Source organism: Lycorma delicatula, chromosome 1 (genome assembly GCF_047948215.1).
Source record: "Lycorma delicatula isolate Av1 chromosome 1, ASM4794821v1, whole genome shotgun sequence".
Taxonomy (NCBI): Eukaryota; Metazoa; Arthropoda; class Insecta; order Hemiptera; family Fulgoridae; genus Lycorma; species Lycorma delicatula.
In genome coordinates, this window is record NC_134455.1 from 3,608,464 (window position 1) to 3,634,468 (window position 26,005).

General features: G+C 29.6%; 1 protein-coding gene across 1 annotated transcript in view; it reads right to left on the reverse strand.

The window, feature by feature from the left end:
* The window catches only part of na (sodium leak channel non-selective protein na), a 231,003-nt gene that overhangs the window by 50,791 nt on the left and 154,207 nt on the right, over positions 1–26,005 (reverse strand). The window contains exons 21-25 of the mRNA XM_075361924.1: positions 21,259–21,424; positions 14,661–14,855; positions 9,052–9,269; positions 8,329–8,552; positions 2,939–3,075 (exon numbers count right to left, since the gene is read on the reverse strand). Of these exons, the coding sequence (XP_075218039.1) occupies positions 2,939–3,075; positions 8,329–8,552; positions 9,052–9,269; positions 14,661–14,855; positions 21,259–21,424 (940 nt within the window). The remainder of the gene's footprint in view (positions 1–2,938; positions 3,076–8,328; positions 8,553–9,051; positions 9,270–14,660; positions 14,856–21,258; positions 21,425–26,005) is intronic.

Genomic DNA, 26,005 nt, shown 5'->3' on the forward strand with positions numbered 1-26,005 from the left:
AGATTGATGCTTCATTTGCAGATCATACATGAAACACCTGTTTTTATCCCCAGTTACAATTGTACACCTTTTGGCAGCTTGTTTTTTGTTAAAATTGTACGTACTGCATCTTTACTGATGTTTAGCTCTTCTGCTATGGCCCAAAGGGTAAGATGAGGTTGTTTGTGCAGGAGTGTGCACATTTTCATTGTGAACAGCTGTTGACGGCCTCCTACTTCATTTGCTGTCATACAATGACTCTCTACCATCTTTAAATCGCTTTCACCATGTGAGATGCAGCTTCATCACTGAATGCTTGCTGTATTATCATAGATTAAGTTTCTACAAAAGATTTCTGAAGTCGAACATCAAATTTTATCGCGCTTCTCTGTTCCATGTTGCGAGCTTACAAGTCATATGAACACAACGTTCGTGGCCAAATATAACTTAAGACTGGAGTGACAAAAATGTGATGAAATTTTGTACACACACTTGTCAGTTATCATACTACACAGTTCCTTGGTTGTCTGAGAAATGGTGCTACTTTTATCAACTACAGAAATTTAGTTCGGGAACTTTTCAGACCTACTGTATATTGTTGCTGAAATCGGTGTCATGTAAAAACTCTTTGAGGGTAAAATAAAAAAAAGTTAACGATATTGGGATTATAAAGTAGATTTGGCAAAGCTTCCAACCTGACTTTTGAGTGATATGGGGTGGACATTATCATGCAAAAGAATTACATCTTTTGAGAGAGAATACAGGACGTTTCCTTATTCTGTAGTTATCACTTTATCTTCTAGGATGTTACAATAATACTCATGGTTGATTATATGTAGTTCTTCCAAATAATCACAATAAATTGCGCCTTTACAGTCCCAAAACACAGTTAACATCACTTTACTGGCTGATGAGTATGTTTAGAATTTTTTCCTGGTAGGCAATCTCAGAAGTTTGATTCAATTTCAAAATAATGAATCCAAGTTTCATCATGAGTTATTATATGATCTTAAAAAAGCATTAACTTTTGCTAAAAACTGTTATTTAAGTGCTGTACAAATGCAAATTTGAGTGTCTGTGAATTTAAATCAACTGTCTTCGAACTACCTTGAACACATTTTGCCATAATTCAGCTTATTATGGATAAAGAATGGGCAGTGTAGTATATTTGTAGTATACTACAAATTTCAGCAATTTTCCTTTTATGCATCTGTCCTTGAGATAAGATCATTAGTGATTTTGGAAAGAACAGTTGAAACTTTCATTGTGAAGAAAATTAGTGATACCTGTTTTGCTTGATAACTGTTCATCAACTTACAAAAATTTATATCGTTAATATACTTTTTACCATACTGTTATAATATACGCGAGTGAATTTGACCAGTTTTACACTTTCTAAAAATAACATTCTTACCACAGCATTCTGTTCTTTCATTGTGCACATTTCAAGTGGAGTCAATATTTTAAAATAAATAAGAGGTTCTATTAATGGACTGATATTTTGGCGCCACTGATATTTTTAATGTCAGTGGCGCCAACTTGAACATCATGACAGTTTCAATTTATTGTATTAAATAATTAATTATTACGCGACCCTTGAAAAATCTGTTTTTCTTAACAAAAATAATGAATGTCTGAAACTGGTCGACAGATTAGTAAGTTTACAGTATATTATGGAAAAATCAATTGCAAAACAATAGTGTTGAATATAATGCAATGAAAAAGAATATCAGTAGTGAAGAACAGTAAGAGTGTTTATTATTATAGATGATTTGCTATAATGTTGATGAATTCATCAGGTCAGATTTGTATCACACACTTAATTCACACCAATGAAAGATTTTCATACATTTCTTATACAACCACATCACGGGGTGGTTTTATGTATAAGGAAGCATAGCTGTCTGCTATGGCCCAGTCCATCTCATCACTGTTCATCTCAGGTATGTAAAAATTTGTTCAAGATTCGATTCCAAACAAGATTACCAATCAATGCAAAGCAAAGCCGAAACACTCATTCCCTAAACATTTCAAATGGTAAGTTTTGAGATTCACTTCTTTGTTAAGAAAATTTTCTTGATGGTAACTTTCTAATGTAAAATAAGTACTACTAACCTATAATCAAATGATTAGTATACTTTATTACATGTAATAGTTTAAATATTAGTTAATGCTGCAAAATCTTTTAAAATAGCAATTTAAATATCAAAATCAATCTAATATGAGCCAAAAATGACAATAATAAAAATTCATTTTCGAATGATTGTAAAATCATCCATGTTTCTCTTTCCATTTTTATTTATAATTACTTGCCCTATGTAAAAATAAGAGACAGTAAATTCAAAAAAAATTTCTTTCAATTTTATCAAACTATTGATGAAAAGAAAGAATATGTGATTTGTTGTTTTCAGGCTGTAATAAATATTAGTAATGAAGTCATTATAATTTTGATCAATGGTTTGTCTTTTTTTATAACTAAAATTCAGTAACAAGGATATACAAGCAGGTAAAAATGGTATATAGGGAAATCTATTTAATTTCCCATTTATCCATTAGATATCTCTTTTTTAAAGATGTATAAATTTTTCTTACTATATATAAATTTTCCTCTGTAATCTTGTTTTGTCAGCACTTCAATATACCACACACAATATCTTGAAAGATATTTTCTTCTCTATATTCCATTGTCAGTATGTGAATTTAATATTAAGTCATTCTGAATTAAATATGTTATCTAAATTTTTGTATGTAGTGCAGTACCTCAAAATAATATTTAATGGTTTTTAAAATATAATCTGTTTTTAGGATAATGTTAAAAATCAATAATAACCATGTTTTCAGTTGATTACAAGACATCCCAAATTTTTAATAGCATGTAGAAAGTTTTACACCAAATAAAAGAAATATGTAATTTATACGTAAATAATAGTAATTTAAGCCATAAACAAATAGCACATACCCTTCTTACAGGAATAACACCTCGTTGATGTATATCAACAACATTCCAAGTGTTTTGAAAGTTTCTTATATCAGCATATGACAGTAAAGCATCTTCTTCATTAGAATAAAATAGTGAAAAATTTTCCATAATGATAGCTGAAAATCAATTAAAATTTACGATAGAACAAACCATGAAGTAAGTTTCAAATAACGTATTTCATAATGATGCAGGGTGAAAAGTTCCAGGCCTCACATAGAGATGACATTAGTAAGTTTAACTTTTCGATGGCATCACATGATTCCATTCTTCATCAGGTTACTAGAAGAGTTTTAAGTCGCTGTATTGCTTAGTATTGTATTTACAGTCCGCCAAAGTGGAGAATTAGGGTGTTTTTTGGAAAATGGAAAAACTGGAAATTCAAGCAGTGATTAAATACTTTTTTCTGAAAGGCTTAAATGCAAAGGAAATTAAAGAAGAGCTTGACACGCAATGGGATATACTTTTCCTCAAATACAACAGTTAAATGCTGGGTCGCAGAGTTTAAAGTGGGTCGAAAACACACTAGCAGTGAACTGTGCAGTGAATGCCTTCTGAAGTGACTGTGCCAGAAATGAAAAAAAATGCATAACTTCGTTTTGGCAGATTGTCACTGACGAGTGACAGTGAACGGAGTTAGCAGAATCTGCAGGCATGTCAACAGAACATATGTGCAATATTTTGCATGTGTACTTGGGCATGTAAATGCTGTGTGCTAGAAAGGTGCTGCGCTTGCTCATACTCGACCAAAAAGTGCTGAAAAACATTTCAAGTGATTGTCTCGAGCTGTTTCGACACAATCCAGAGGAATTTTTATGTCGATTTGTGACAATTAATAAGACTTGGGTTAATCACTACATTCCTGAGGCTAAACAATGGATTGAAAAAGGTCAACCTGCTCCAAAAAAAAGGGAAAATGACTTTTAACAAAGTTATGGCAAAGGGGTGAAACAATAAATGCTAAATATTATGCGACCCTATTGCAGTATCACGGTAATGAAATTAAGAAAAAATGACAACATTTGGCCAAAAAAAGTGCTTTTTCAAGACAATGCTCCAGCTCAAACTTGTCACTGCAATGTAAAAAATTAATTACAGTTCAAATTGCTCCAATACCCTCCATTATTCACCTGATCTGGCTTCTAGTGACTATTACTTCTTTCCTAACCTAAAAAAATTGCTTGAAGGGAAGAGATTTTTGACCAATAATGAAGTTGTTGTTGTTGTAAATGGTTATTTTAAGGCGTTGGATAAACTGACGTACCTAACTGGCATAATTGCTCTTCTGGAACACTGGGCTAAATGACCTTAATGGTAGGTACTATGTTGAAAATAAACCAAAATATATTCAGAAAAATGTTGTTTTCTTACCCAAGCTTGGAACTTTTCTCCCTACTCTAGTTTATTACTTTTACATAAATATCATCGACATGTTTTTAAAACGTATATACAAGTGACATAATGTTACAATTTTTCTATATGTAGTAACATACTATTACAATATATATATATTGTCTTTTAACTTGTCTGACTTTTAACTGACTAATTATTTTTCTACAACACAAATGCATTTTTTTTAAATGTGTAATGATAACTAAATAAATATTTTTTTTTAGGAGATACATAATAAATATTAATTTATTTTTATTACAAAAATATTGGCAGTTAAATTTTTGTCACACTTATAAGTTTTATGACTTTTTATGATAGAAAGAATGAAGAATTACTTTAGCTATCACAAAAATTATTTTATACTTTGGAAAAAAAGAATAAAATATTGATCCTAATAGAACTTTTCATGATACATTTTCTAAATTTTTAAATATTCTCAACTAGTCACCATTTTATTTATGATACATAAGTAAATTTTAAAAGAATATAAAAATTTCCATGCATGCAGAGCACTATTCAACTTAATTAAAATGTGGTAGTTTTGCTTTTGTGTTGGTATTTGGAACATCCCATCCCTCTTTAGCATCCAACAATAATCTGCAAGCATTGTTGCACTTAACTGTCACTGGTACATGTTTTCCAAAACAGATTTCCTGATGGAAGTGTTACCAGTGCTGTCATTACCAGTACTGGTAATCTCAGTTACCAGTACTGAGATTATCCAGAGAGAGATGTGGGTGTGAATCCAAGAAATGAATTTTTAGGTACATATTACAACACCCTGCATGCTTCTATGACTACTAATAATTCACTATTGAAAGTAATAATTCATGGTAGTTAGGGGTTTGGATTTTCATAAACTTTACTTTTGCACAATGCTTTTAAATGATTTCATGCTGATTTTTGACTTAGCTTAACAGTTCTTCGAACTACTGATCTCTGATCAAAGTATTTATTGGGAACCCATATAAATTCCTTCCTTGATTTTAGCATAACTAACACAAGGAAATTTTTCTTTCAATGAAATCCAGTAACATTTTTATTCATTGACTTAACAAAATTTTTGAAAAGCCCTAATTTGGTATGTGGTGGAGACAGAAGAATCGTTTAACAGTTAACTGGTGGGGGATGTATAACATTTTTCTGTCCAGACTCAAGTTCTTCATATTTTGGCCATTTCTTCTTGATATGATTTGTCTTGACCTTGGTGCCTATTCAGACAAAACGCAACAAAATTTAGTGTAACCAAGTTGCAAATCCGTTAATAATGCAATAACTTTTAAATGACAACACATAGTGAAACATTACTTGTACTGAATTTTCATATTGACATAAATTTCTTTTATCTTAGTTGCATAAGCTATGGCACAAAAGGGGATTTGTTGCCACTGTATAAAAGGACAGACTTTAAAGTAATTTTTGATGAATCAATGAACAATTTCCATTCTGTAGAATTATGTTCATGATCCATGATAGCACGAATAATTGTTACAGTATTAAAATATTTTCTTCAGAATATTAATCTTAAAATTCTTCTTGATCATTATGAAAGAAACATACTTTAGTCTCAGCTTGGAGAAAATTCCAGCCTTTCAGCCTAGATCCCAAAAGCTTCTTTGAAAAGTTCAAATCCTGAACAAGATTGTTTAATTCATCTGATTTTCAGATGAGGTTCATGGGAAGAGAATTTTGCGTAAAAAAATATCATCTAGCTCCACATGTTGAATACAACGACTACCTCATTTTCTGACTCATCTTCATAAGTTAGATGTGTAGGAGGATTCAGTGCAAGTAAGTCGTTAAAATGAGGTGCTTACCATATAACAAACAATAATTCGGATTCTATATGGTATGATTGAATTTACTACTTATTCCTTTTATTTTCAACAAAGAAATAACAATTTGACAAGTAGTCTTGCAGTTCATGCCATAATATGACAAAACTTACATGCCAATTACCCCCTAGCCCAATCTTTCAAACATTTCACAGAGGTCAAACAGGTAATATGAGGACCCAGTTCTTATCTTGATCCCCAACTCTACAGCCATAATACAGTTCATAACATTTTTAACTGCTAAAATCAAACTTTGTTGTTTTTCTTTAACACAAGTAAGAGAAGTTATCAAGATCATTTACACACTTCCTTGTCATATTTAATCACTAATACGACAGACTTGAGACAGTAACTATAAATCACAAAAGAGAATGAAACCACAGTACGTGTATACACAACTGTTTAAACAATACTAGTGTGATAATTGTATGATTCAAAAGACTACTTTGTGCTAACAAGTCAGAATCTATAGTAAATGAATCATGATGCATATACAGCTATTGCCTTCACAATGCTATGTTTATACCTCATCCTCTGTTAGAAATCATTTTAAATTTTTTTTCTGTATGTAAGTTATCCCTAAAAAAAAATATGTAACATTCAGCAAAAGCAATATTTCAAAAATTTATCTCAAAAAAAAACTGTGGGTGATGGAAATTCTGATAGAATTTTGGTATTCACCATAAAAATTAAATGATGCACAATAAAATTTTCGTGTATCAAAAACTGTGTGTATTAGTGTTATTATACTTGAATTAAAAGTTTGTTCAGTGGTATATGGAAATATTCAACTTTGTCTTTTGTGATTATAAAATTACTTACTCAGTTTTTTTTTTTTAATAAAAATTATAAATATTTGTAAAATGTTTTATTTATTTATGTAATACCAGATTACAGAGTAACAGCACAGTGACATATGTCAATAGTCCTCTGCACAGATGCCAAGGAATGTGTTTGCAGTACGGCACATAAGTGTAAAGGTACCAGTAAATATGTAGTCTTGAAAAAAAAACAGGCTGACCATCCCTATGTGAGGTTAATTGAAACCCAACCACCAAAGAACAGTGGTATCCACAATCTAGCATTCAAATCCATTAAAAGCAACTGCCTTTACAAGGACTCAAGCATTAGAAATAAAAATAAACTCATACTACCTACCTAATATGACAGCAAAAAAAAAGAATTTTAGTTTTTAGCTGAAAAGGTAGAGTAATACCTTCAGTAATACCTCTACCATTTCCACAGTCTTTGCTACTCAGCACTCTGGCTAACTGACTATAACCCAGTAAGGTAATAATTTCAATAATGACCTTATTAAAATCAGTAAAACCAGCTGGTCTTGCTCACCTCCATTTTCTTAAAGACTTCTCTTTTAACATTAAAGAAGTTAGTGTTAATACTGCTATTTCTTATTGAATTTCCCACTTAGTTCTTTCTTCTTCAAGATACCTTCCAGCTACTACTGATTTTTTCAGCTTCTTTCAATATATCTCGACTTTCAGTTTTTATTTAAATTCAATTTGTTCAGTCCCTTCTTTTTTCTCTTTCACAGTACCAAAAAATATTATATCCCCAAATACTACCACCTTTGCCTTCGGATGTACCCTTCTGTGCTCCATTTTTTTTCAGTTACCATTTCTCCTACTTCTTTCACTTTTTGCCACTAGTTCTGTCACAAACCTTTTTATTATTTGGAGTACTACTAATGATACATCCTTTAAGTCTGTCTATTTTTCTCCATTAGTATCATTCAATTCTAACTAGAAGCATCAACCAAATAAGGCACTTTAAAGACACTATTAACTTGGTGTCAGAAATATTAGGAAACTGCCAAGACTTGGCATAGTTTTTTTAAAACAAAAACTAATTAGGGCTTTTTCTATAACATTAGTATTCTAAAAAGATTTACTTTGTAAAAAAGATTAAGGAGAAATTAACAGTTCAAGATAAAAATGACTAGATGCAAAAAAAATATCTTTAACTAAAAATCCAACAATTAAGATCCAATAATGATTTTTCTAAATTATCCAACAAGTCTGATTTCCAATACTTTGGCCAAGATATTTAGAAAAAATAAATTATTATTATTAATAAAATAACAATTAATCATTATTTAAAAATTAATAATGGAACATTTTAACTTACCAACAAGAAGATTGAGTACGATATATGTTATTATAACATAAAATGAACAAAAGTATATTAAAGAAGCTACAAAATTGCCACAGTCAGTTTCCCAATAGTTGTCAGCTGGTGTACAATATGGAGGTTGTATCATACAGTCATGCATTATTTTATTCCAGTCTTCTCCAGTAACAATTCGGAAAAGCATTGCCACACCGGTCACTGGTGAACCAAAATTAGCTCTCCTGAAAATACAATGAGTCCAGTAAATCTGAGTGAAAATCTATACAGCAACTACAGCTTATAATGGCTCACTAATCTGACAGTTTTCTGGAATTATAACTTCTACTTTGTAGATTAAACAATATTAATTTTTAATTTATCATGTTCAATATTTATTAAAAAATACATTTTTTAAATCTGCATGTAAAATTTTGGTTATTACATAAAACAATATTCTTATATTAATTTAAGACATATTTGTTAATCCGGATGGCAAATTGTGCCTTAAACTACTTTTTAACATTAAAGATACTTTCTAAATAGAGAGACATATGTTATCAGTTTTTTGAAGTATTGTGCAATTCCGTCATCAATGGTAATCCCAACATTAAATATTTGAAACTAGATTTTAAAAGTGAGAAAATATTTAAAAATATAAAACATAACTATACGCATGAAACTCAATATAAATAAAAATAAATTTAACAAATATTTTTAAAATTAATTATCTCATTAACTAACCTTCCTATACCTTCTCCATATTTAACTGTTCCAAAAAGGATTGTCCCAGCAAGAGCGTAGAAGAAGACCAGAAGAAACATTCCAAATATGATAAAAAAGCTTTTGCAAACTGAAACACCAACAGTAAGCATAAGCATTTTTAATGTGGCGTGCTTTCCAGTTATTGTGAAAAAACGAAGAACGACAACGACAAAGCCCACAGTGTATGATAAGTTATTCTGCAACAAATAGAAAAAAGTCAATTATTTTCCTTGATTAATTTAAATACACTGTAGTTATTGTTTCAGATAATATCTACTCATTTCCTTTCTGTAGAGTTTAAAAACAATTTCATTTATGAACACTCAGTACTACCCTATGATGAAGCAGAATTTAGGTTGAAATCCATTTTTATGTTATCTACTTTTATTTGGATTTGAATACTTCATTGATATACTTTGGTTGTTGAGATTTAATTATTAGCACTATCAGAAATGTTTGAACTGAGCTTTGATAATATTAATTACCTGACTGTAATTGGATTATTAGCCCCTTTTGAATTGGTACATTGCCAAATAAAAAAAAAAACTAAAGCTCTGCACAATAATCCCCAGCTGTTTGCAGAATATGTACGTACCTTGATTTACTCTCTCAAAATTAATATACCTTAATATTATGCATTACTCTACCGTAATATTATTATGCATTAAAGCATTAGCAAATAATGTAATGGGAGAACATTTGTACATTTTAGGTACAAGATAATTAAATAACCACTAAAATTTCAATTATTAACTCTTTTAACAGAAATTATAGAAAGAAAGAGTTTTGCCTACCACAAGTATGAATAATAATCTGTTTTTACTTATGTATTTACATGAAAACTGACCATTATAAAAATTTTTAAATGTAATAAGGAAAATGTAAGCCCATAAATTAGCAAAAACAGACTGCACCTAGTAAACAGCTGCAGGTCAATCTGGCATTGACAAAACTGTATTAAGTGAAATTGCAGTTAAAATATGAAGTTTCTTTTTAAGAACTGCATTTAAACAACCCACTCTAAATTTGCTATTTACAAATGCATTTTTTCTATTAGTTTTATTTACGACATACTAACCATTAATGTTTTGTTTTAACATTAAAATTAATAAATAAATCTACATTTATTTTTTGCTATCATTAATATGATAAAAAAATAAATAAACAATAGGGTTACATGATTACAGAGTCATCTATTGTACTTTAATAAAAAAATAAAAAAAACCACCATGTCATCAAACAATATGAGTGTTTTACTTTTATACAAAATAAATTTATTTATTTAATTTAAATACATTATAATTTTTACCATTTTATGCATTATATATTTTTTTAAGCATCTCTGTACGCCTAGGTCAGTATCTTTTCAAGCTCTCTTTAAAATTTTAAGCTTCATTCAATGAGCAGTTGACGGATGATTTTAAAACGCAAGGTTAAATGGATTTATTCAGAGAAGACTGATTGTGGATAATCACGGCATAATTTAATTCTTATTGGACATTCTTACTAAAAATAAAATTTTATCATAGTATGACATCATGCTCGCAATCAGAACAAACTTTTCCCACAGAAAGTGTTACGTTAGTGTGCGTACATGCACTCACATAAACTGACTAATTCTCAGGAACTGTGGTGGGGGTTAGACTGGGAGACCATCGAAAGACGCAGTTTGTGTTGGAATTCGTTGGGTGTTAGTTTTGAGTGTAGTGATTCTGTTCAAAAAACTGTTCAGGAGGTTTGCAATTTACGTTTTTTTTTGATACAGGTATGAGAAAATATTATTAAAGGCCTCTCCACAAAAATACTTCATGGATCCATTACAAAATTACTAATCCGTCGACTGTTTTATAAAGAACTATTAAAAATGTTACTTGTTATAATCATAAATTATGTTCAAAATTAAAACTAGAATTAATTTTGGATTGGCCAATTCCGTATTAATAAGATGATTTGTGAAATTCTGATATGTTAAAGTAGATAATAAGGGTTCTACAAATTTCAAGTAGACTAATAATGGGTGTTCTAAGTCAAATGTGTTTATTTGTTATATTTTTTAATTTTGTATATATAAATACTTTGTTTCATAACAAACAAATAATGTATAAATTATTCATTGCTGTTAGTACATTTTTTGATGTGTTGAGTTACTGTAACTGGTTTTTTGTAAAACTCAAGAGAGCAATCTTAGGATGTAAACTTATCAAGCAGCATAGTCTTAGTACATTGTTTCACAAATCCCAACATTAGTAAGTTCATTTTATTTTTTTTTTATTCTTTAAAAATTTTAATTTGGTGTAGTATAGAAGCTTACAAAATGGCGCCCAAACAGGGACCAGAAGTTTGCAATCATTAATTCTTAAAACTGTTTTTTTGTAAACCACACTCAGAATGATTTAACTCAAATACAAACTAAATAAAGAGGTAACTAATATTACAATTATTACTTAGCTATTTAAATAATGCAATAATAGTGGATAACAAAAAAAAAAAACACAATGAACTTTATTTCACCACCTAGTGAGTATAAATAACCAAAAGTTTCCAAGATTGCAGTGTTTATAATGCAATCACAGAAGGGCAGAAGAGCTTTAATCTTCATATACATTTCACTAAAATAATTAAAGATACTTAATCAACAATATTAATTCCTTTTTTGTCTGTAAAACATATTCTTTGATAGACAGCAAGAGTGAAAAACAAGTAAAACATAATACTACTGGTTAAGCCACATTTTAATTTCATATATCAAAGAGCTAAATAAAAGCATAATTTAATTTTAACTTACTTATCACACAGCATTTATGTACATACAAAAGACAGTCAGAAATTTTTTTCAAATTAACAGTTTCTCTGCACCCTTCTCAAAATTTAATGTCTGGTGCCAAATTATTCAATTCTTTTTTTAAAAAATTATATTATCAGTTTCTTAAGAATTTTATATTAATTTTAGAAGTGCAAATAAAGAAAAGATTATAGTCCATAGATTATACTGAGCTCATAAAACTGTGCTGTGTAGCAAATCATTAATTTATTTTAAACGAGCATAATTTTGTACAGATTAATAGGTTATGTTTCACTTTAACAGGATACAGAAACTTACACATGTGCAAGCAAGATTGATTATAAGCACACACATTCAAATCAACCAAACTGAAAACTGTTATTAATATTAAAATGTAAATACTGAAATATTTCTATAATAATCAATGGATGATGTCTTTACTTTGAAAACATAATAACAAATTGCAAAATGAAAACAAATTATGTTTTTTTTACAAATTTATTTAAAAAATTATAGCTGTTTTGATATACAGTACTTTCTTCACATTCTCGTAATAATTGACTCATAATAATTACTCATTACAATTATCATTCACTGTCATACCACAGTATGGGAAACAGATTTTAATGTTAAATGACAAGGTACTGTATGTAAATATATTTAATGAGTAATTATTAATCTTAAGTACTAATGATGAAGTAATCACTTTGAAAGCGCTACAGTTTGTAAATGTCTCTTACTTTTAATGAACTGTATTTGGTAGCTTGGATTTTATAATTGATTAAATTATTGCTTTATTTATTTATTTATGTAATACCAGATTACAGAGTAACAGCACAGTGACATATGTCAATAGTACGCTGCACGCACACACACACACACACACACACACACACACACACACACACACACAGAAATCTCCCTAAGACAATCAGCCTCAATTCCAGATGATTTTAGTCTTTTGTAAAGATCGTCACCATATAGAACATAACTGTTGGTGTGCTGTAATAATTTCTAAAGGTGTGCTGCTGCGACCATAATAATTCTTATTAATGATTTCATTAATTAATTAATGTTTTTAATAAAAAACTATAATTGGAAATACAAAAGAAATTCCTTTCATTAAAATTACACAAATGATATATATTTATATATATTAATGTAATAACATAGTTAATTCTGTTGATGACAATAATGGAAAAGGAAAAAAAGGATTAATAAATTAAAAAAAAACAGGTTGTGAAAATAGGTTAATATATTTTGTCAAACAGAAATAAATCCTGAATATGAAAGTAAATACTGTAAAGAAGGGAGGAAGCAGACTTCATTCAGTGTGAAGTCAGCCTACTTGATTTTGTCTTTTGTTATATTATTATCCTCCTTTTCTAACACAATTTGAATTTCATAAAGCAAGTTGACAATTTTACTATTATGAAGATAATTAAATGTTTTAATTTGTTGACACAATTAAAAGCATCATCTAAAGGAATAGCCAGGATTTGTTCTATATCTTTTGAAGTAGAAGCATTAACATGCTTATCCAGAATTTCTTTCTCCCAATCATTTTCATCTACAACCTCTTCGTCTTCATTAAAGTGAACTTCAATGTCAATGTCAATCTACTGGCCTAGTTCTACGATTTTATTTCTAGTTTGAATTACAGTTTTTTCATTCATATTTTCTTCCTCCGAAACCCAAAATAAAATACTTTTTTACCATGTTTTCGTCCACACTACTCGATGCTTCATTTACATATTCCACTACATCTGTCAGAGAAATTTTTTAAATAAATTCATTTACACTTTGCAATGAGTCGACGACTGCTAAAAGAGTTCTCATTATTTGATGGCAATAATGAAGTTTAAAAACTGAATTATTCGAAGATCTAATGGTTGTGATTTACTAGTATTATTAGCAGGTAAAAATAATAAACATTACATATGGTTAATGACAATTTTGGATGACATTCTTGTTGTTTCATTTTTTCATTAAATTTTTCAATCCAATCAGTGAAAATTGAGCACATCATCCAAGCCTTTCAATTTGCATACATTCTACTTTCAGTTCAGACATATTGACAGTTTTGAAACATCTTGGTCATAGCAAATTGTTTATAATTGAGTTTCTTTTTCTCCTAAGGCAGTGACACACATCACTGCTATTTTTGTTTTACCATTTTAGAACATATGCATTACTACCATTGAATATCAATGACTTATTCGGTAAAGCTAGATAAAAAGGTCCTGTTTTGTTAACGTTGTAAATGTCCTTTACAACGTGAAAAAATAATATTGTGTGCCTCCATAAAAAAATAAATGCACTAGAAGTTGGTTAAATGCAGTTATATATGATATGCAGCTGGTACATAGGAATACATAAGATGTTTTGGGTGTGCTACACAGATGGCTGTCAATATGTTCAACAAAAATAGTAAAGTAACAAAAATATATCCACATCCATAAAAAAAATCATGAATAAATAAACTGCACAAAAATATTCAGTAAACATCATCAGTAGGATGGTATACACATTTTGGTTATTTTTTACAAAAACATCAACATTTTAATGATAAAAATGCCTAAAAATAAAATTATCAAAATTTTTAATTCTTGAGATAAAAACTAATTTAGAATCATCTTTTTGAAAAATGTGGAATAATTTAACCGACATAATTTAATTCCTTTTTCTCTCATTTTTTCTAATTATTAGTTAAAATATTTAGTTTGTTGAAGTTAATATTTTTAAGTTAGAATTTAATTTTAATACATTTGTCACTGTAAAGAAAAATAATAAAACATTTACTTACTCTAAGAGTTGAGTTAATGAATATCCATATGACACCTAACACAGTGACAAGAAGGTCATATCTGTTGCGACGTGATTGCCAATAACCACGTGGTGTAAATGCAATAACTTTCATAATGACTTCTACAACAAATACTAATGTTAAACCTGTGCTGACAAGGGCTAATGGTTTTGTATGTGCTTCTTCTTCACGCCACTGAAAAAATACCAGTCTAAATAATAATAATAATAATAATAATAATAATAATAATAATAATCTAACAAAGAATGAAAAGACAAACATATTAATTAAAAGTAAAAGCACTTGATAATATTTCACGGATAATAATTATTAAATAAAATCTATACTAAAAATAAAAAACTGCAAATTAAATAAATGAAGTATATTAACAATAAAACATGTTCTTGATAAAATATTAACTCGCTTTGTTTAAGTATGATACAAACCAATTTTATTCGTGCATACATACATGCACAAGATTTGTCTGTAAAATTTCCAAACTTTTAAAATAAAAAATGTTCTGCTTAACATAGAAGCCATTCCAGTCTTGTCACCTTCAAATTCGTCCACTTCATTTTGAATATTCGGATTCTAATGTTTCTTCCATTCCTTAAAACATTTTTGGAACTTTTTATCTGAAATACTGTGCAGTTCAGCTAATGAATTTTCGTTTCTAATCGAGATAATCAGTGAAAACATGAACTTTTTTTTTGGCATTACCACAAAGGTTGAAGCTTGTCCATGGGATATGGAAATGGAATTTTGTAATATTTGAAAAATGCCATGCCTGACTGGGATTCGAACCTGGATGAAAGGCAGCTTCATTTTTAATTTGAGTAATAAAAAAAGTAAACTGATGCTAAATTTTATTAGCTATCTTTGCAAGAGTGTACTGTCAGTACGCAGCATTTCATCAGTTTGACTTTCAAGTTTCAGACTTTGGTTTTCCTGATAGTATCATGAAGACGTTTCATTACTTCAAGATAGTATTCCTTGTTTATTGTCTTGCCTTCTGGAAGAAATTCATGGTGATCAATGCTCACATAGACAAAAAAAAGCTGTCAACATGTCTTTAATGTTTGACTGCACTTATCTTACTTTTTTTTACCATGGGGATCCTTTAAGCACCCATATTATTATGATGATTGAGCTTTTGTTTCAACATCATAATCAAAGTTCTTAAAGAAGCTATATTTTTACAAGGAACATGTTTTATCATTAAATTCTTTACATATAAAAGTTTAGAACTTATTTTGAATCAAAAGTGAGTTTTAATTAAGTATAAAATAAATTCTCTTACTTATACCTGTTTTTAATCATTATGGTGGCCAGAATTCAACAATATCATTGAATATCTGCTTGAACAAATCTTCTTCCTATGCTATTGTCTGTTCATGAACTTACATAAATACAGATTGAAAAGAAGCTCATCTTATATTTAATTTTATTGCGACATTTTATACTGGCCCAGTATCAGTTCTATTCTTTGGTACAAGCATGTGGCAAAGTTTTGTGTCCGCAAAACTTTAATTACTGTTAACAGTGTGGGGGGCTGCTTAATGCTTGTCCTAATCACTATTTAGGTCACAGTATACTTTCAAATTATATTGCATCTTGATTTAGCTATTTTAAGACCGCTTTGATCTGTAAAATATTCAGGAACTTTCTTAGATTTTGTGGCATATGACTGTAAAACTTAATATTGAAGATGCATTTTCCCTAAGTAATATTTTACAAGCATAAAGTATGATTCATCTATTTCAAGCAAAACTTTAATTACTGTTAACAGTGTGGGGGGCTGCTTAATGCTTGTCCTAATCACTATTTAGGTCACAGTATACTTTCAAATTATAGTTAATTTAGTGAAATTGCATCTTGATTTAGCTATTTTAAGACCGCTTTGATCTGTAAAATATTCAGGAACTTTCTTAGATTTTGTGGCATATGACTGTAAAACTTAATATTGAAGATGCATTTTCCCTAAGTAATATTTTACAAGCATAAAGTATGATTCATCTATTTCAACAGGATTCGAAATAGGATTAGTACAATCCTGCAATAAATGATTAGTGCACATCTTCCTCAAATAATTTTTCCAAGCTGTATTTGAAATTTTTGCCATCTCAAATTCATTTTTGTAAAAACTGACTAGTTATATAATTTACAAGCGAGTAAATAAACAATATTATTTTATTGAAAGGCAATTGACTGTCTTCAAACAACATATCTTTTTTATAATTTCTGTATCATTTCTGCATGTTGATTTATTACATAACCAAAGCTCAGTTTTTTGTTATTCGTGCAAAATATATTTTGATATAAAATATATTTTTGTGAATTTTAAAAAATTGAACCTTTTCTTTTGTATTCATGTCACACTAACTGGAAAATTGATGTAACAAGCAGTATGTAACAAACCAGCCAATACAAAAAGCAGAATGGGTGGCACAGAATATCTATCTTGTTACATCAAAATTTTTATAGGAAAGCAATATTCAACAGTTATTTAAGATAAGTTATATCAGAAGGGTTAATGAATATTATTAAATAATAATTCCCTTCTATTATATCTAGTTGTTTGTTACAGAAGAATTTATTTCCATCAGAGTACTGCACTAAAATAAACTCCTAAATAAAACAAATAAAACTCTTAAATAAATAAACTCCTAACCCAGACAACAAAAAAAAAAAAAAAATAAATAAATAAACCATAAATAAATCCAACACAATTAAAAGTAAAAGGAAACAACAATCAAAATAAAAAAGAAACCGATAAACCTTAAATAAGAATAAAAAAATAAATCAAATAATTACCAAAAACAAGAAAATAAAACTCCCTTCTAAACAACTTTAAAGTATCACTAAAATGCTGTAAAAAACCAAATAAACCCACCCTATTAGGACCTGTACGAAACTGAATATAACCTAAAACCTTCTGCTCAAATAAAGTAAAAAAAGCAACACCCAAAATAATAAAAACAAATAAAAAAAAGAACTAAAAATAAACATTTACTAACTGTAAAATTACATAATTAAATTCTAAATCTAAAGTACTTAAATCTGTCAAATTAGTAAATAAATTAACTTAAAAACAAAATTCAAATTAAATTAAAAAAATAAAGTATAATTATCGTCAAACCATTCATTCCAAACATCAATTAAAAGACTAATTATTATGCTACCTTAGCACAGTCAAAATACTGCGGCTATTTAAAATCACTGAGCAGGTCAAACCATAAACAACAAAAGGACATGTTTTTGATAAACACGCGAAATTATTTTTTGCCTAATTCATATTTAAAATGGTTCAAATCTGCTAATTTAATCATAATTAAAAATAAAATAATTTATTTAAATCAAGTAAAAAAATAAATTAGTAAAGAAAAAATAATTAATCTACACGAACTTAAAATGATAAAAGATATTAATAAAAAAAAAAACATAAATTATGTAAAAAAAAAGAGCTATCCACCTTAATTTAAAATTTCAAAATGAAAAAAATAAAAAATTCTTGATTAAATCAAATTACCAGATAAAAAAAAAACGAATTTCATTTCAAAATGACACCAAACTTATAAATAATTATTCAACAACAGTAACATACAATTTAAAGTATATCTTCATTATTCGGGAAAAAAAATAATAAATCTAAGAAATTAATTAACCCCGATACAAAAGGTACTAAAAAAAAATTATTATTCTAAATTAAAATTTAATTATCCCTTACAGTACAATTAACTAAATAAAAAAAAATCAAATTAAAAAAGAGAGACAAAAAAATTTATTTCTAAAACCTATCAGACCTAACTGAATTGAACAGTTAAAATACATTTATTGTAAATAAATAAAACCCAAAATCCGTTCCTAGATACACTTTTCAGTACATCTACTTTGTTACGACTTATCTCAATTTATGAGAGTGACGGGCAGGCGATATGTACATAATTAAGAACAAAATTCAAAAATTAATTTAAAAAAATTACTATTAAATCCAAAATTAATAAAAATAAAAAATTAATGTAACCCATAATAACCTCCTTTTAACTGCATCTTGACCTAACAAATCTAAAAAAAGAAAAAGAAAATAAGTTTTCATTACATTCAACGACAGCAATATACAAGAAAAAAAGCAACACCTTGCAGCTATATTATGGCAGTTTTAACACATATGAGGATATAATGCAAGGACCCCTTCTTTTGATTTGTTTTTTTTTCTTAGTGAAAAATGCTTTGAGCATTATCATCGCCTGAGCGCGATTATTTATTTTGAATGAAATAATGTATTTATGTAATGTATGTATAATGCAAATATTTATGTAATGAAAAATGTATTTAGTTTTATCCGTAGCATATGCTATGATCAAAATATCTGCTTTATGACAAATGGCATAAATAGCTGAAACATAGTAATTCAAATATTTGAATATAAACGGATGGCTCTAAGGAATTGTAAAACATAAGGTATCAACATTGCATTATCCCCTAAAATGGTTTATATGTTAGGCCCTAGGTTAAACTTGTGACACAGTACCACATAACAGACACAATCCACAAGAATGTGGAGCACTGTTAGTTGGCAGTCACAGCAATCACAAAGGAATGCATCAATTTGCATCATCAGATATCCATGAGTGAGCCTAGTGTGCCCTATTTGTAAATGGCAGATAACTTCCTCTTGACAGTTATTTCTGCACGAGTAGCTCCACGGTGATAGTGTTCTTAATTGGACAAACTTTATTGTTGATAGTAGCATTCCAATCGCCTACAAGGCACTCGTGGAATCTGAGGAAACAAATATATGTTGAAATTTTGTCTAATTATATTTAAGGCATTATTAATAGCAAGCAGCTCTGAAAAAAAATGCTGGTGATGCTGGGAAGGTCAAACATGTATTTTCTATTGCGAACCACAAAAGCACACTCAACAGAATTATCGTTTTTAGAGCCTCTGGACAAACCATAGCAGCAGGAATCAAGCTATTTATATCATAAAATCTGTTTTGGAAAAAAAAATCAGATGTGTTCTTTTTACTAAACTGATATAGATCAAAGCAGTAATTAACAAGATAAGGCCACCAAGGTGGGTAATAACATGGAGCAACAGTAAGGACTGAAGGCAACTGTATACTTAGAGCTGAGAAAAGGCGCTGAGCTCTGATGCCTAACAGAGCAGTAAATCTTGGCTGTTCCTGGTATCGATTAACATGCTGGTTGGAGAATACTATAACAAAGGTTGGATGAGTTGGTTGCATTTTAATCGGAGCAATCTGTTTCCGCCTATTCCATAGAGACTGCTCACCACTGTCCACCAATAGATTTACCACAGGGCTTGAGTGTAATGCACTCATGGCACGATGGATGAAGAAACTGACTGTATTGAGCACCTTTAGAGTGGTGGCCCATGCCAACGAATAAGCTACACAGCGGTAGTCCAAGCAGGAATGGACCAAAGCTCGGAAGAAGTGCAATATGCATATATGATTGGCTCCCCAATGAGTATTAGACAGAATTCTCAGCATGTCTAACATTTTTAGACATTTTACCTTCAGCTCCTTCAAATTTGTACCCTTGTTAGTCGTTGGTCAATCCACATACTTAGAAATCTAATCTGCGTGCATGACAACTGGTTTACCACATAAATGTAGTCGAGAGTCAACATGTTCTCTCAACTGGGAAAAGCAAATGCACTTTGTTTTTTCTACTTTGTTTTGTTCTACAAATAAAGGACAATCAAGACTTCTTTTGACAACCAAGATTGTGTTAAAATTCTATGTGAATGTAAACATGAATAAAACAAAGGTAAGGAGATGTGATAAAAGGGTGAATAATGGTGGAATTAAATATTAAAATGAATCATAAATTAACAGAATTTTTCTATTTAGATAATAAAATTAAAATTCAAAGATACGGTGAAGGTACAGTCAAAAACAGGCTGCCACAAACTTTGATGTACAAAAAAAATCTCCTAATATCAATTATGGATCTAAAAATTATAAAGATGTTCTAAAATTATAAACAGTTATGTGAACTGTAATACTTTATGCTATGAACCATGAAGAATAGGAAGAACAAAAAAAGGATAGAGGCTTTTGAAATGTGTAAGAAGATGATGTTGAAAATTACTGATAGTAGTATGAAATGAAGCGATTTTAAAATGTAGAGATGGAATAAATTTGTGGCAGAATCTTGTAATGGTATGAACTGCATAGGCAGACCATATGTAAAAATGGTCCGTCAATAATGGTAATTCAAAAAATAATTAATTTAATAAAATAAGTAGATGGTAAATTATTTAATAAGAAAAAACAAATTATTTTACACACTAAACATAAAAATTCTTTTATTAATACTCAATATGTAAAATTTTGAAATGCTACTAATGTATTAGTTAAACGCGATTATCCCGAATAAACATATATGAAATTCTTAGAATTGACAATGATTAAATAATTACTCAAAAATTCAATATTATCCTAGGGGTAAAATCAACAAAGAATAAAAACAGAAAACTGGTTTATTTGTTTTGTTTATTTAATCATGCAGAAAATAATATTAAACAAACAGGATAAATTCATACATTACAAACAGAATATACTTACAGAAACAACAAGGAGGCTGCTGTTTGTTAATACCATTCCTGCGATAAATCTCTTAAAATAAATATTCTGAGTAATATCATATATAAAAGCTCGAAATTTTTTGCCATCAGGTCTTGGAGGTAAGTGCAAGGGCTGAGCAATTTTGAGACGCTTTTTTAAATCACACCTAATTAAAAAAAAAGTTGTTATTAAACATTAGAACATATAAATTGCCAAAGATATTAAGTCTGTTAGAAGTAGATAAAACTACTTTAATTAAAGAGGGTGAACACCACCCACTTCATAAGAAATATTAGAATTTCTGTCATCAGAATCATCATTGTCACTTTCACTAGCTTTTGTAAAGAAATAATAAATGATTCCATAGTATTGTCTTATCACATATATTCAGCTTCTGTTTCCTTAATATTATCACAATACACTTTCCAATACTTTTCATTCATATTGGCCACTTTATTTCTATATAGCCTTTGAATATCTACAATAACAAAAGCTGCTTTATGACTAGCTAGTTATCCTTAAACTTCTGACCAAACCATCTTGATAAGATTTAAATTTGGGTGGTATGGGATAGATAGTTAGAGAACATCATGCATGCCCTTTTTTGTAAAGTTCATCAAACACAAAGTAAACTTTTCCTCGGTTGCTTTTACCAACTCAAAACACCTGTGGTTTCATCATCGAGGAAGAATGAGGAACAGAATGCCTCTACAACCACTTTTATTTTCTTGAATTGGAAATTGGTGATTTTTCTAAAATGGCATTGTGATAGGATGCATTATGAGAAATTACTAAATTACTACAGTATTACTGGGAAGGTTTGGAATTAATATGTTTTCCATCCATTTTAAATGATCCTCCACTTTCACTTGATCTCTATAACCACTTTTTAAAACCGCTTGCTAAGTTAGTAAGGCATTTGGTATAAAACCCATTTCTCTTTCTTTCTTCGGCATGCACTACAATAAAGATGTTGCCTTTTGAAATAGGAACTTTCAGCCTGTCAACTGAATATTACACCACAATTTATTTGTGTGTGAGAAGATAACATATGTAACTCACTGAGATACACTGTAGGCCTATTTTTGGTTCTAAATTTTTTATTCAAGTCAGATACTGAATACATTTAAACCTTACATCATGTTGCTCAGTGAGAATCTTCCTGTTATTTTCGGTTTTTCTCCACCTAAAGCCAAATTCTTTTATTATTTTTCTCAGCTCATCTCTTTTCCTGAATAACGAATGGCATCTTTAAGCGCTAACATTATCTTTCTCACTGTCGGCAGTTCATCTAGTCCCATTTTTCACAGATTTGAATTCTATTGGAGTAGAGAAAGAAGTTTCCGCTAAATTTTCTAGCAAATGCTTTTTCTCTTTTGACTTGGGATCGTGACACCCTACACACAGCTGCTGTTCTTTCTTCACATTTTTAAAGGTGAATCAGGTTTTTATTTCCTTTTCCAACTTCAGAAATCTATCACACAATTTCATAAACTCATACACACTATTTACTGTATCTTGGGTCTGGTGTTTTAGTTTTTTGTTTTTTATGGTAAACTATAATTTTATGTTCATCATAATTATAAAACATTAAAAATACATAACAGATTACTACACGACTAACCTTTCTCTATCAAAACTCAAATAAAAAGAAACAGAATTGGTACAAATGCTCTTACAGGATCAACAAATACAGGAAAACTAGTTAAGTGGACTATATTCAAGCTTTTAGTAACATAGACTTAAGGGTAATTATTTATTTTTACATTGCCCTGATTATATTTGAAAACTATGAGCATATGCAAACAATATAGCAATATTGTTTCCTGATATGATTCTAAGAAAAGCGATTCATTTCCTGATTTATAACTGGCTTATATTTACGATAAATAAAATCATATATAAACTATGTTTATATATGTCAGGCAATTATAATGTTAGTTAATTTAACATTTAGCATTTGTCTACTGATGTTAACTATAATACTTGTTGAGAAATGGCCTACATTTATATAATTACATTTTTTAAATATACCATAATGTTTCTTTTTTTGGCAAAATACTTAATAATTTGTTAAATATAAACAGCAGAAAAATAATTAAAAGTAATCCATAAAATATCCACCAGTAACATAAAATAATTTATGTAGTATTAAGCTTATATTTACATAAAATAAATTTGCTTCTGTTTGTGAATACTAAACTGAATATTTTCAGTTTGGATAACGGGCACTGTACTAGCCATCGTAGTCCAAGCTTCATTGTGGCACCTATATGAAGATACGTGTTGGATGTTAGAAGCCTAGTCTCTATTAACTACTTCAATCATCGGGGATTTTACACTACCTTGGGTACATCTAAAAGTAGAACTGTCCCCAACCAAACACACAAAATCCAGGGTGTTAAAAAACCTAAAACTGTACATCTTTTGCACAGATACATGTGTTCAGTTATAACTACAGAACACTACTAGTGAGGAAGAAATCAGTTAAGGAAAAGGGGGTGGATAATGGCGAGAAATAGATAATCTCATGCAAGGGACTAGAAAGAAAACAAGCAGACCCATCCAAATAAGTGCTTTAAGATCTCCTCAGGAAGTGGGGATCCACTTTGCTTTTCCTTGAGGATCTTTAACTAAAATAAAAGTAAGCCTAGTCGTAGATCAGTCAAAATAAAACAACCGAGTTGGGAAGGCATTTATTATTTATATCTAACCCACTTTTTTCTCATGGCTATGTTAGATATAAAACATCTGTGATTTAAGAATAAAACATCTGTGTATAAGAATCTATACAAGAGTTGCTTTTTCTTAGAGTAATGATTCCCTACCCTACAGTCACTCTTCAAGGAGAGTGAAGGTGGCACTTGTAGATGTCCTGCATTTTGATAAGCTTGGCATACCAATGTACAATATCATGTTCAGCTACACGAGAAGGTGATGGGAAGATCACGCCCATCACTTATCACTTTCAAGTACACATTTATCTTATTTCCTAACAAATCTAGATAAATGTAAATCATGCAATACAATTACAAACAATAACATTAAATTTTCAATAAAAGCTTTCTTTTAAAAGAATGCATGGTTCAAATTGAAAAAAACTGATAAGCAAGACTCCTTCAAACTGAGTATCCGAAATTCTTTGATTCTTTATTTGGTTGAGGGTACTCATATTTACACTATGATAAAAAAAAGACTGAATAAACAAAATAAAAAGGAACAGTAATAACTAAGCGAACCATTTAATACTAAGAAACAGTTATGTAATAAAGTGTAGTTAGACTTGAAGGAGTGTCTTGTGAAATGTTGAAAAGTATTATGTTTGGAATTTACTTCTGTATGAATGTAAAACATAAATATTAGAAGGGAAAGGGACTAGCGTATTTGAAATATGATCAGAAAATTAAATGGACTGAGGAAAAGTTAAAAAAGTAATGAGAAAAGTGGGCAATTGTTTTGATTAAGCTTCTATATAGAAGCTTGATCAAAACAATTCACAGTAAGAAAGCTAATTATCAGGACATATAATTGAAAGTGGAAGGTTAAGAAGATCAATAGGAAAAAAGAGAGGTTAGAGAATAATACAGATTAAACCTGATTAAAAAGAAAAAATGGGGCTATTACGAACTCAGAGTTTGGCTGGAAATAGAGAGTGGAGGTGGAGACAGACATTGCGCAAGGGACCTACATCAAGGCAGGGGAACATATTATATGAACATATATAATAATAGTAATATAATAAGGCCCACCAATTTTGAGATCTGAAATTATACCAGCTATTAAAGAACAGGAAACAACAGGAGTTGATGAACCTCCAATAGAAGAACTCTTTAAATATTTAGAAAATGAAGTAGTTAGAATTAAACAAAGGAGTGAAGCAAGGCTGCTTTATCACAATCATTGTTCACTCTTTATGTCAAGAAAATGTTGAAAAATATATTGGGTGGCCATAAAGGAGAAAGCATAGGTGAAATATAAATTGTGTCAGATTTTATGACGATCTGTTGATTGTAGCTGAAGACACTCAGACATAATAAGGAATGATAAAAGTTACGAAGGTGAATGACAAGGAAGATATGGATACTATAACAGAAGAAGGAAAAATTGAACAAGTAAAAAGATACAAATATCTAGGGACAATACCAACTGAAAACTGAAGGTGTAAAGAAGCGATTAAGATGATTCTTTCTTTTTTCGAAAGAAAAACCTACTTTGTTGAATTATGGATCTGAACCTGAGGAAGAGATTGGTAAAATTCTATGTTTGGAGTAAACTTTTGTAGGGTAGTGAAACATGGACACTGGGGAAAAAGATAAGATCGAGACTTCTGAGATGTGGTCTGGAGGAGATGGAGAAGATTAAACGGGTGAATAGAGTAAATAATGTAAAAGTATTAAGAAGAATAAATGACAAGACAAAACAATATTTGTGACTCTCAGGAGGAACAGAAACTGCATCAGGCATATAATTAGGGGAAAAGGGGTAATAAATATAGTTTTTGAAGGCTCCATTGAAAATCAAAAAAGAAGAAGAAGGAAGAGGCTGAAGTTAACAAGAGTCATAGGGTAGTGAAGGTTATCATGAGACGAAAAGGAAAGCACGAGACAAAAACAAATGGAGACAGTAGTGGTGCCAGGGACTTGCTAATATGCAGGATACCATAATGATGACATGAATAAAGTAATAGGAAAATTTTTACTTGGGTTCTTCTTCACTCAACACTAACAATCATAAGATTCCTTCTTTT